Below are 12,348 nucleotides of genomic sequence, written 5' to 3'. Positions count from 1 at the left end.
GAGGAAGTAGGTTGTAGCCAAGGCCGCCGAAGTGACCTCTGGGGCTGACGGGGCCTTGATGAGCCAGTCGTCGAGGTATGGAAAGACCTGTAGACCCCTGTCCCGGAGTGCTGCGGCCACTACCACCAGGCACTTTGTGAAGACTCTGGGGGACGAAGATAGGCCGAATGGTAGCACTCGATACTGTAGGTGCAGATTTCCCACCCGAAATCTGAGGAACTTTCGGGAGGCCGGGTGAATGGGGATGTGAGTGTAGGCCTCCTTGAGATCCAAGGAGCATAACCAGTCGTTCTGCTCGAGGAGGGGGTATAGAGAAGCCAAAGTCAACATGCGGAACTTCTCTTTGACCAGGAACTTGTTGAGGGCCCGAAGGTCTAAAATGGGTCGCAGGTCGCCCGTTTTCTTCGGGACGAGGAAGTACCAGGAGTAAAACCCTCGGTTCAATTGGTCTGACGGGACCGTCTCGACAGCCCGAAGCTGAAGTAAGGTTTGGACTTCCTGAAGAAGAAGGGCGGTCTGCGTCGAGCTTGAAGGATACTCTCTTGGAGGATGGTCCGGGGGGGCCCGGTGGAATTGAAGAGAGTATCCTTCTCTTATGATGGAGAGGACCCATAGGTCCGTGGTTATGGCCTCCCATCGGTGGTAAAAAAGATGGAGGCGGCCCCCTATGGGAGAGGCCGAGGTTATGCTCCCGGGAGGGGCGTCAAAAGGGCTGGGGAGCCTTAGGTACAGCCGGTGGCTGGAGTTTTTGCTGAGACTTCTGGGGGGGTTGTCTCTTCGCAGGCTGTCTCGCAGCGGGCGTTTGTCTGGGCATGTAACGCCGCTGGTAAATCAGGGGTGGCCTGGAAGGTCGAGACTGTTGAGGTTTGGGTTTGGGCCGTAGGATGGATTGAAAGGATTTTTCATGATCCGACAGCTTCTTGGTAACAGTTTCGATAGACTCATCGAACAGGTCAGCTCCAGCACATGGTACGTTGGCGAGTCTGTCCTGTAGGTTGGGATCCATATCGATAGTACGGAGCCATGCCAGGCGACGCATAGCTAGCGCGCTTGCGGCGGCGCGTGCCGAGAGTTCGAATGCATCGAAGGAGGATTGCATCAGCTGGAGTCGTAATTGGGAGAGGGAGGCTACCACTTCCTCGAACTCGAATCGAGCTTGGTTGTCTATGAACGGAGTGAACTTGCGGAGTACCGGCAAGAAGAACTCCAGATAGGAAGAGAAAAAGAAGTTGTAGTTTAGCACCCGTGACGCCATCATGGAGTTTTGGTAGAATTTTCTACCAAATTTGTCCATCGTTCTTCCCTCTCGGCCCGGCGGTACAGAGGCGTAGACCTGGGAGGGATGAGAGCGTTTAAGGGAGGACTCGACCAGTAGGGATTGGTGGGAGAGTTGGGGGCCCTCGAACCCTTTATGGTGCACGATGCGGTATCGAGCATCGAGTTTGCTGGGGATCGCCGGTATGGGATACGGCGTTTCGAAGCACTGCATGAAGGTCTGGTCCAGTAATTTATGCAAGGGGAGCCGAAGCGACTCCGTTGGAGGGTTAGGTAAGTGCATGGTGTCCAGATACTCTTTGGAGTATCTGGAGCCCGTGTCAAGGGTCACATCCAGATCATCCGCCATTTGTCGGAGGAATGATGAGAAGGACAATTGTTCCGCCAGCGTCGGTCTGTGGGACGGGCTGGAGGAGGATGAGGCCTCCAGGTCCGTGGACATCGGGGAGTGACAAGGAGAATCGGGTACCGGTGTCTCCTCGTACTCCGGGCCCCTCGGAGGGGACACCTCTGATGAGGAGTATCCCCTACGTTGCAGTTTTTTCTGCGGTGACACCTCCGAATGGCGTGAGGAGTGCCAGGATGAGTGTCTCGATCGGTGCCCGTCTCGGTGGCGGGACGGGGATCGGGATCGTCTGTGCATCGCATGGTCTCCCGAGGCCCCCAAGTGGATAGGGCTGGAAGCGGTGGATCGCAACTGGGTTTGCGATGCGGGTTCTTGCGATGCTACCCAAGTCTGGTAAGGAGTACGGAAGAACTCTTCCTGACTATGCCCAGGGCTTCGAGTATCGAGCGGAGGTCTGGTCCCATGTTGGCGCGGAGGCGTAATGGGTTCTAATGGCGGCATATCGGTAAGCGAGGCTTGCCGCGTGGGCATCGCCGCCCTCCCCCGTTCGTCCTCGTAGGTTGTCGAGGTCGAACGGTGTGGGGGAGGGGGAGGGGGCGGACCGCCCCTTTGGATCGGTACCGGGAGGTCACCCTGTATGGCAGCGATGAGCCCGGGTCCGATGGTCTGCATGAGCTCAACGAATTGAGCTTCCAGCACGGACCGTAGCGAAGCCGATAGGGAGGGATCCGCACCGAAAGGGGGTCCTCCTGCACGGACATCGCGCTCCTTCGAGGTCGAGTGCTTCTGCTTAGTAGCTTTCGGCACTTTGATGACCATTGGTGGCACTGTGGAAGGAAGAGGTACCTGAACCGAGGAGACCGGGGCAGGCACCGACGTCGAGCTCGTGGATGGTGTCGGGGTGAGCGATGCCGGTTTCACCACACTCGATGCAGGGGTGGTCGATGCCGGTTTCGCCCGAACCGGGGAGGTATCAGATGAAGTGGAGGCTGTGGGATCCTTAGCTGCGTCCATCTTGAACATCGATTCCCACAATAGGCAACGCCGCTTGAATGAGCGTGCCGTAAGGGTAGAGCAAGGCCCGCACGATTTTGGGATGTGGTCAGGGCCCAAACACTGCAAACAGCGCCAGTGAGGGTCCGTGAGTGAAATCGCGCGTTGGCACTTGCTGCACTTTTTAAACCCGGTGATTGGCCGGGACATAGGCCGGAAAATCTCCGCCGCGAGGTCGAAGCCAGTGGGCCTGAGCCACGTGGCCGGCCCGTTCGACCCGCCGGAGGAAATAATCTTCTTTTTTTTTTTTTTTTTTGAAAAAGAAAAGAACTGTTAACTGTAATTAAAAGAAAACGAAAACGCGGACAAGGAAGGCAAATTTAACTGAATTCAGCTAGCGCATGAAGAAGTTGAACTTCTCAGCTCCGCGGAAAAGAAAGAACTGAGGAGACACGCCCGGATCTCCGGGTAGGAAGGCACCGGCGCATGCGCGGTGCGGGCATCTAGAAACTTTAAGTTTCTACAAGCAACACGTGCTTGTGAGACGTCCGTACCGGGGCTCTGTCTGATGACATCACCCACTAGTGAGAATACCTGCCTGCTTGTCCTGGGATAAAGGAAATTATGAAGGGATGAGACTCATGGTGGGGAAGAAGATTAAGAAGAAGAAAAGCACTGTAAAAATGCTAGAGCAAGCATGGTCCCTTTTTAAGTACACAGTCACCGAGGCATAAAATCTATATATACTTTGTATCAACAAGGGATCCAAGAGGAAAAAGAATAAGGAACCTGCATGGCTCACTGTAGCGGTGAAGGAAGTGATCAGAGACAAGAAGACTTTGTTTAAGGAATAGAAAAGGTCAAAAACGGACGGCAACTGGAAAAAGCACAAACATTATCAAAGCAGGTGCCATAAGGTGGTAAGAGGGGCCAAAAGAGACTACGAGGAAAAAATAGCCAAGGAGGCGAAAAACTTCAAGCTGTTCTTTAGATATATTAAGGGGAAACGACCCGCGAAGGAAGTAGAGGGGCCGTTGGATGAACATAGAATAAAGGGAGTCCTAAAGGAGGACAAAACCATCGCCGACAAACTGAACACATTTTTTGTGTCTGTATTTACCGAAGAGGATATACACAACATACCGAAAGCTGACAGGCTATACGCAGGAAACGAAGACGGGAAACTGACAGGGTTGACGGTCAGTCTAGAAGAGGTATGCAGGCAGATTGATAGGCTTAAAAATGATAAATCCCCAGGACCAGATGGCATCCATCCAAGGATAATCAAGGAACTGAAAGGGGCTATAGCTGAACTGCTTCAACTAAAAGCCAATCTGTCGATCAAATCGGGAAGGATTCCGGAAGACTGGAAGGTGGCGAATGTTACACCGATCTTCAAGAAAGGTTCAAGGGGAGATCCGAGAAACTACAGACCGGTGAGTCTGACCTCGGTACCGGGAAAGATGGTAGAGGCGCTGATAAAGGACTGAATCATTGAGCACCTTGACGGACACGATCTTCTGAGGACCAGCAGCATGGCTTCAGCAAAGGAAGATCTTGCTTGACGAACTTGCTGCACTTCTTCGAGGGAGTAAACAGGAAGATAGACAAGGGTGACCTGGTCGACATCATATATCTGGATTTTCAGAAGGCGTTCGACAAGGTTCCGCATGAATGACTACTTCAAAAAATTACGAGCCCATGGAATCGAAGGTGATGTACTCATGTGGATTAAAAACTGGCTAGCAGATAGGAAACAGAGAGTGGGGGTAAATGGACAATATTCGGACTGGAAAAGCGTGACTAGTAGAGTGCCGCAGGGTTTGGTGCTTGGACCCGAGCTCTTCAACATATTTATAAATGACCTGGAAATTAATACGAGTGAGGTGATTAAATTTGCAGACAATACAAAGTTATTCAGAGTAGTGAAGACGCAGGAGGATTGCGAGAACCTACAACGTGACATAAAAACACTTGAGAAATGGGACGCGACATGGCAAATGAGGTTTAACGTGGATAAGTGTAAGGTGATGCATGTTGGTAACAAAAACCTTATACACAAATACAGGATGTCTGGTGCAGTATTTGGAGAGACCCTCCAGGAAAGAGACTTGGGAGTACTGGTCGATGCGGCGAAAAGGGCAAACAGAATGCTAGGAATGATTAAGAAGGGGATCACGAACAGATCAGAGAAGGTTATCATGCCGTTGTACCGGGCCATGGTACGCCCTCACCTGGAATACTGTGTCCAGCACTGGTCACCATACATGAAGGACACAGTGCTACTCGAAAGGGTCCAGAGAAGAGCGACTAAAATTGTTAAGGGGTTGGAGGAGTTGCCGTACAGTGAGAACATAACATAAGAACATAAGAAGTTGCCTCTGCTGAGGCAAACCAGAGGTCCATCTTGCCCAGCGGTCTGCTCCCGCGGCGGCCCATCAGATTAGAGAAACTGGACCTCTTCTCCCTTGAAAAGAGGAGACAGAGGGGACATGATCAAAACATTCAAGATAATGACTTAGTAGATAAATACAGGTTGTTCACCCTCTCCAAGGTAGAGAGAACGAGAGGGCACTCTCTAAAGTTAAATGGGGATAGATTCCGTACAAACGTAAGGAAGTTCTTCTACACCCAGAGAGTGGTGGAAAACTGGAACACCCTTCTGGAGGCTGTTATAGGGGAAAACACCCTCCAGGGATTCAAGATAAAATTAGACTAGTTCCTGCTGAGCCAGAACGTATGCAGGTAAGGCTAGTATCAGGGCACTGATCTTTGAGCTAAGGGCCGCCACATGAGTGGACTGCTGGGTATAACAGACCACTGGTCTGACCTGCAGCGGCAATTCTTATGTTCTTACAGCTTCTTAATTCTGAGGGATAAAAACCCGCTGAGAACACTGTGAGAAAATAAAAAGAACTGAAGGTCCTGTGAGATGACTCTGGGCAAGAAGGCACCAGCATTTGTGCGGTAAAGGTGCTGCCTTAAAATGTATTAAGTGACAATGCACTTGGTAGTGTCCATACCGGATTCCATAGATGTCATCGCTTACATATGAGACTACTATGCCTGTTTTTCCTCGGAGAATGCAATTTTCATAAGTTTCTTATATTTTTAACAATATTCTTCAAAGAAATCCACACTAAAAACACCAATAAATTATATTTTACATAGGCTGAATACATTCTGTGCTCAATGCAAACCTCTGTTCTGCACAGAGCAGGACACATGGTGTTTCCTTCTACTGTATACAGAAGAAATCCAGGCATGACAGCTGAACTACATTTACATCTATAAATACCACTGCTTTTGTTCTGAACAAATCACAAACACATTTATCTACATAAAAAGGGGAATATGACTTATGTCTAGCCCTAAAAGGAAAGGAGGCACCTGTTTCCTCAGCTAAGCTTCAGCAAAATTATATGAAAATTTGTATTGTTGGTCCAATAGCATTATTAATTGAAATTTTAAAATGCTGAATATGCAGACTAATATTTATTTAAAACTATGGGACTATAAAAACAGTACTGAATCTACAATTCCACACTTGCAAAAATGTAAATTTTATTTTTTGATAAAAAGGAAAGCATGCAAAGCATGCAATTCTTTCAGAAAATAATTCTCAACTGTTAGCTACTAAAGACCTCTGCATCACTATATAACGGCATTTAAACTAAGATGAGACCTCATAACTTCAGAATGTAAATATATATCACACTTACCATCCTTATTGGAGTCCCAGTATTATGATAGGTTTCTACCTGTAAAAAAAGAACAATGGTTTAAAAAAAAAAACCTCCCTAGCTTTAACACTGCATTTTAAGGAATCATTAGCAGATAGCTTTTAAGTAAACAGTTTGTTTTTTTTATTCATTTATGCACATTTACAGCAATAAATCATGGGCACTCCAAATTCAGCCCTGGATATGTCAGCTCTTTTTATTTGGCCTCAGACCCACCACTCCACCGCATCAGAAAACCTTTTAGCAGGGAGAATTACGTGGCTCTTCATCATCGGCCCGATATCCTATATTTGAAATTCTCTATTCTAGTTATAGCAAATTGTAGCGATTTTAATCATTTATAATAGCAACTCAAGTTTTTGATAGCAGCACAAACATTTAATAAAACTTATTAAATTTCATTGGTTATGTTCACCAGATAAATAAATTAATTAGACTTAGCTTTAGTAAATACAGCCCGGGAAGACTTGACCCAACATGTTTCTTTGAACTGCATAGGAGTCTGATGACATTAGCGGCCGTGGGGGACCCTTGATATAGCACATTAGTGCGAAACATGTCGGGTCAAGTCTTCCCGGGCTGTATTTACTAAAGCTAAGTCTAATTAATTTATTTATCTGGTGAACATAACCAATGAAATTTAATAAGTTTTATAAATTGTTTGAGCTGCTATCAAAAACTTGAGTTGCTATTATAAATTATTAAAATTGCTACAATTTGCTATAACTAGAATAGAGAATTTAAATTATAGGATATAGGGCCGATGATGGAGCCATGTAATTCTCCCTGCTAAAAGGTTTTCTGATGTGGTGGAGTGGTGGGTCTGAGGCCAAATAAATAGAGCTGACATATCCAGGGCTGAATTTGGAGTGCCAATGATTTACTATTGATGTTCTGGATAAATTTTTTATTGAAACCATCAATTTTTGGTGCATTTACAGCAATATTCACATCACAAAAAGAGATTATGTACTTACCCTGGTAAGCTCTTTTCCAGTAGATAGGTGAGACATTCTAGACAGATGGGTGTCGTCTCCATGGCCATGTTCCATCTGCAGAAGAAATCTACTCCAGGATTTTTCCTTTTGCCTCTGATATACTTCATTGGGCTCCTTAGCTCCACCTGCAGTTAAGTACCCAAGCACTGAGAGCCACCAAATAAACGTGAAGTAGAGAAACCTTTAGCAACAGGCTTAGAAACAAATTGTTCTGCTCCAAGTAATGTTAACCACCAGCAAAGGCTTCAAAGGAGCACAGAAACTACTTCCATATAAAAAGCAAACATAGATATAGTATTCTTCCCAACTCCCAAGGGCTGGCAAGCATCTAAGAATCAGCTTGGAGAAGCATAAACAGAATGAAACAGTAGGCAGGTGCAGGAAGGACTGGGCAGGAGTCTACAATGTCTCACCTATCTACTGGAAAAGAGCTTACCATAGTAAGTTTTTTCCAGTGCAATAAATGAGACATTCTAGATCAGGGGTGGGCAACTCCGGTCCTCGAGGGCTGGAATCCAGTCGGGTTTTCAGGATTTCCTCAATGAATATGCATGAGATCCATTTGCATGCACTGATTTCAATGCATATTCATTGGGGAAATCCTGAAAACCCGACTGGATTCTGACCCTCAAGGACAGGAGTTGCCCAGCCCTGTTATAGACAGAAGGGATGTACAAAAGCAGTCTCCAAAAAGCTAGGGCAGGTATGCTACACCGGCCCATAAGACCGGGGGTCCAAAGGCAGAGTCCTGTATCACCACCACATCTACTCTGTAAAATTTGACAAACGTGTGTAGGGAAGACCACGTTGCTGTCCTACAGATCTCCTCAGGGGAGACAGTTCTAGCTTTGACCCATGAAGAAGCCACAATCCTGGTAAAATGCGCCTTGACGGAAGCAGGGGACTGTTTCCCAGAAAGCATGTAGGTTGACAAAATTGCCCTATGGATTCATCTGGAAATCGTGGCCTTGGAATCATGCGCGCCATGCATAACAGCATGAGTCAGCACAAACAGATAGTCAGAGAGACGAAACTTGTTAGTGACCTCCAGATAATGCAGAAGCACTATCTTCAACACGCGATCTTGTGTCCTGGAACCAGTGAGAAGGAATAACCCTATACATAAAAGAAAACATACACTCAACCAGAGTGGACACAGCAGCGATGACAAACAAATTGGAATCACTATGGATTAAAATACCAGGAAGGAAAGGGCTCGAGATAAAGATGAGCCTGTACTATCATCCACCTGGGCAAACAGAAGAAACTGATGAAGAAATGAAAGCCGAGATGATGCGAGAATGCAAAAGCAGTAACACGATTGTTATGGGAGACTACAACTATCCCGGGATAGACTGGAGTCTTGGAATCTCACAAAGCGCTAGGGAGACCGGATTCCTGGAGGCTATACAGGACTGCTTCATGGAGCAGCTTGTCAGAGAACCGACGAGAGGGAATGCCACTCTGGATCTAATCCTTAATGGACTAAGAGGATCTGCAAAGGAAGTGGAAGTAGTGGGACCGCTGGGAAACAGCGATCACAATATGGTCAAGTTCAAAGTTGAAATAGGAATAACGAAGGGAAAGAGAACCACAGCAACAACTTTTAACTTCAAGAAAGGAAACTACGAAGCGATGAGAGTAATGGTAAGGAAGAAACTTAGGAACAGCTCAAAGAAATCACAGACTGTAGAGCAAGCCTGGTCTTTATTCAAGGACACGGTAAGCGAGGCGCAAAATCTGTATATCCCCAGATTTAGAAAAGTATGCAAAAACAGGCAAACAAAAGACCCGGCGTGGATAACTAAAGAAGTGAAGAAAGCGAAAGGAGATACGAAAAATTCATTCCAGAAATGGAAAAAAGACAAAACCGGGGAGAACTGGAAAGAGCACAGGAAGCATCAAAAAGAATGTCACTTTGTGGTTAGAACAGCAAAAAAAGAATATGAAGAGAGGCTAGTCAGGGAAGCACGAAATTTCAAACCGTTCTTCAGATATGTTAAAGGGAAGCAGCCAGCAAGGGAGGAGGTGGGACCGCTGGATGACGGAGATAGGAAAGGAGTGGTGAAGGAGGAAAAAGAAGTGACGGATAGACTAAACATGTTCTTTTCGTCAGTATTTTCAAATGAGGACACGTCCAACGTGCCGGAACCTGAAAAAATCTTCAAAGGAGATCAAGCAGAAAAATTAACATCCATGGAGGTAAGCCTTGAAGACGTACACAAGCAGATAGATTAAAAACTGACAAATCTCGGGGCCGGACAGAATCCACCCTAGGGTATTGAAAGAACTAAAGGAGGAAATAGTGGAACTACTACAGCAGGTTTGCAATCTATCCCTGAAAACAGGCGTGATCCCGGAGGATTGGAAGATAGCTAATGTTACGCCCATCTTCAAAAATGGATCGAGAGGCGATCCAGGGAACTACAGACCGGTAAGTTTGACTTCGGTTCCAGGGAAGATGGCGGAAGCGCTGATAAAAAAAACAGCATCTATACGCATCTAGAAAGGAACAAACTGATGAAAACAAGCCAACATGGCTTCTGCAAGGGAAGATCGTGCCAAACGAACTTATTGCACTTCTTCGAAGGAATTAACAAACGGATAGGCAAAGGGGACCCCATTGACATCATATACTTGGATTTCCAAAAAGCATTTGACAAGGTATCCCATGAATGACTACTGCAGAAACTGAAGAACCATGGGGTGGAAGGAGATGTACATAGATGGATCAAAAATTGGTTGGCAGGTAGGAGGCAAAGGGTGGGAGTGAAGGGCTACTACTCGGACTGGAGGAGGGTTACGAGTGGTGTTCCGCAGGGGTCGGTACTCAGATCACTGCTGTTCAATGTATTTATAAATGATCTAGAAACAGGGACGAAGTGCGAAGTAATAAAATTTGCAGACAACACCAAACTATTTAGTGGGGTTAGGACTAAAGAGGACTGTGAAGATTTACAAAGGGACCTGAACAAACTAGGAGAGTGGGCGAAAAGATATCAGATGAAGTTTAATGTAGAGAAATGTAAAGTCTTGCATGTAGGAAACAGAAACCCAATGTACAGCTATACGATGGGAGGGCTGGTAATAAACATAGAAACATAGAAAGATGACGGCAGAAAAGGGCTATAGCCCATCAAGTCTGCCCACTCTACTGACCCACCCCATTAAGTCTGAGTACTAATGACCTATTTCCTAAACTCGACCCTCGTAAGGATCCCACTAGGGAATCCCATTTATTCTTAAAGTCAAGAACGCTGGTGGCCTTGATCACCTGCTCTGGAAGCTTGTTCCAGTGATCTACATCCCTTTCTGTGAAGAAATACTTCCTTACGTCACTATCGAATTTCCCTCCTCTGAGTTTGAGCGGATGCCCCCTAGTGACCGAGGGTCCTTTGAGAAAGAAGATGTCTTCTTCCACCTCGACACGTCCCGTGATGTATTTAAATGTCTCAATCATGTCCCCCCTCTCCCTGCGTTCCTCCAGAGTGTAGAGCTGCAATTTGTTTAGTCTTTCTTCGTACGAGAGGCCCTTGAGCCCCGAGATCATCCTAGTGGCCATCCGCTGAACCGACTCAACTCTAAGCACGTCTTTACGGTAATGTGGCCTCCAGAATTGCACACAGTACTCCAGATGAGGTCTCACCATGGTTCTGTACAGCGGCATTATGACTTCAGATTTGCGGCTAACGAAGCTTCTATTGATACATCCCATAAGTTGCCTTGCTTTGGATGAGGCCTTCTCCACTTGTTTGGCGGCCTTCATGTCTGCACTGATGATTACTCCCAAGTCTCTTTCTTCTGAAGTCCTAGCTAGTGTTTCTCCATTTAAGGTGTAAGGTTTGCATGGATTTCTGCTACCGAGATGCATAACCTTACATTTCTTAGCGTTGAAGCCCAGCTGCCATGTCGAGGACCAGTTTTCCAACGTAAGCAGATCCTGCGTCATACTATCCTGCAGATTGCTTTCAGTTACTATATTACATAGTTTGGCGTCATCAGTGAATAGAGTTACTTTACCCTGAAGCCCTCGGGTCAAGTCCCTTATGAATATGTTAAAAAGGAGTGGACCCAGGACCGAGCCCTGTGGCACTCCGCTGGTCACCTCCGATGTCTCAGAGAGGGTGCCGTTGACCACCACCCTCTGACGTCTTCCACTCAGCCAATCATTGGCCCCTGCAATTAGTGTCTCACCTAACCCCATCGATTTCATCTTGTTTAATAGTCTACGGTGTGGGACGCTGTCGAAAGCCTTACTGAAATCCAAGTACACTATGTCCAGACACTCTCCCGAGTCTAGCTTTCCTGTTACCCAATCAAAGAAGCTGATAAGATTGGATTGGCATGACCTACCCCTAGTGAATCCATGTTGACTAGGATCCCTTAGATTCCCCTCATCCAAAATCGTGTCTAATTTACCTTTAAGTAGTGTTTCCATGAGTTTACACACTATTGATGTGAGACTCACTGGTCTGTAATTCGCAGCCTCCGCTCTGCAGCCCTTTTTGTGCAGAGGAACGACGTTAGCTGTTTTCCAGTCCAGGGGGACTCTCCCCGTACTTAGGGAGAGATTGAAGAGCATGGCTAACGGTTCCGCCAGGACATCGCACAGCTCTCTGAGCACTCTTGGGTGCAATTTGTCTGGTCCCATGGCTTTGCTCACCTTGAGTCTTGACAGTTCGCTGTAAACATCAGCTGGTGAGAACCCAAAATTCTGAAATGGGTCTTCCTTGCTTGGCTTTGCTTCCAGCTGTGGCCCGTGTCCAGGTGCCTCGCAGGTAAAGACTGAGCAGACGTAATCGTTCAGTAGTTTGGCTTTTTCGGAATCTGTTTCCACATAATTCCCATCTGCTGTTCTAAGGCATACTATCCCGTTTGTGTTCTTCTGCCTGTCACTAATATACCTGAAGAAGGATTTGTCCCCTTTCTTAATGTTCTTTGCTAGAGTTTCTTCCACTCGAAGTTTGGCCTCCCTGACTGCTGTTTTGACCGC

At 46.7% G+C, this 12,348-nt stretch overlaps 1 protein-coding gene across 12 annotated transcripts in view; it reads right to left on the bottom strand.

The window, feature by feature from the left end:
* Window positions 1-12,348, bottom strand: part of RBFOX2 (RNA binding fox-1 homolog 2) — an 839,083-nt gene that overhangs the window by 642,482 nt on the left and 184,253 nt on the right. For all 12 annotated transcript variants that reach the window (XR_004538493.1, XM_033935143.1, XM_033935145.1 and 9 more), the window contains exon 3: window positions 6,337-6,375. Coding sequence is in view for 11 of the 12 variants with exons in the window: in XM_033935143.1 (XP_033791034.1) it covers window positions 6,337-6,375 (39 nt within the window). In the remaining variant the exon portion in view is untranslated. The remainder of the gene's footprint in view (window positions 1-6,336; window positions 6,376-12,348) is intronic.

This window comes from Geotrypetes seraphini, chromosome 2 (genome assembly GCF_902459505.1).
Source record: "Geotrypetes seraphini chromosome 2, aGeoSer1.1, whole genome shotgun sequence".
NCBI lineage: Eukaryota > Metazoa > Chordata > Amphibia > Gymnophiona > Dermophiidae > Geotrypetes > Geotrypetes seraphini.
Note: the sequence above shows the minus strand (reverse complement) of the source record. Positions and strands in the feature narration are given on the sequence as shown.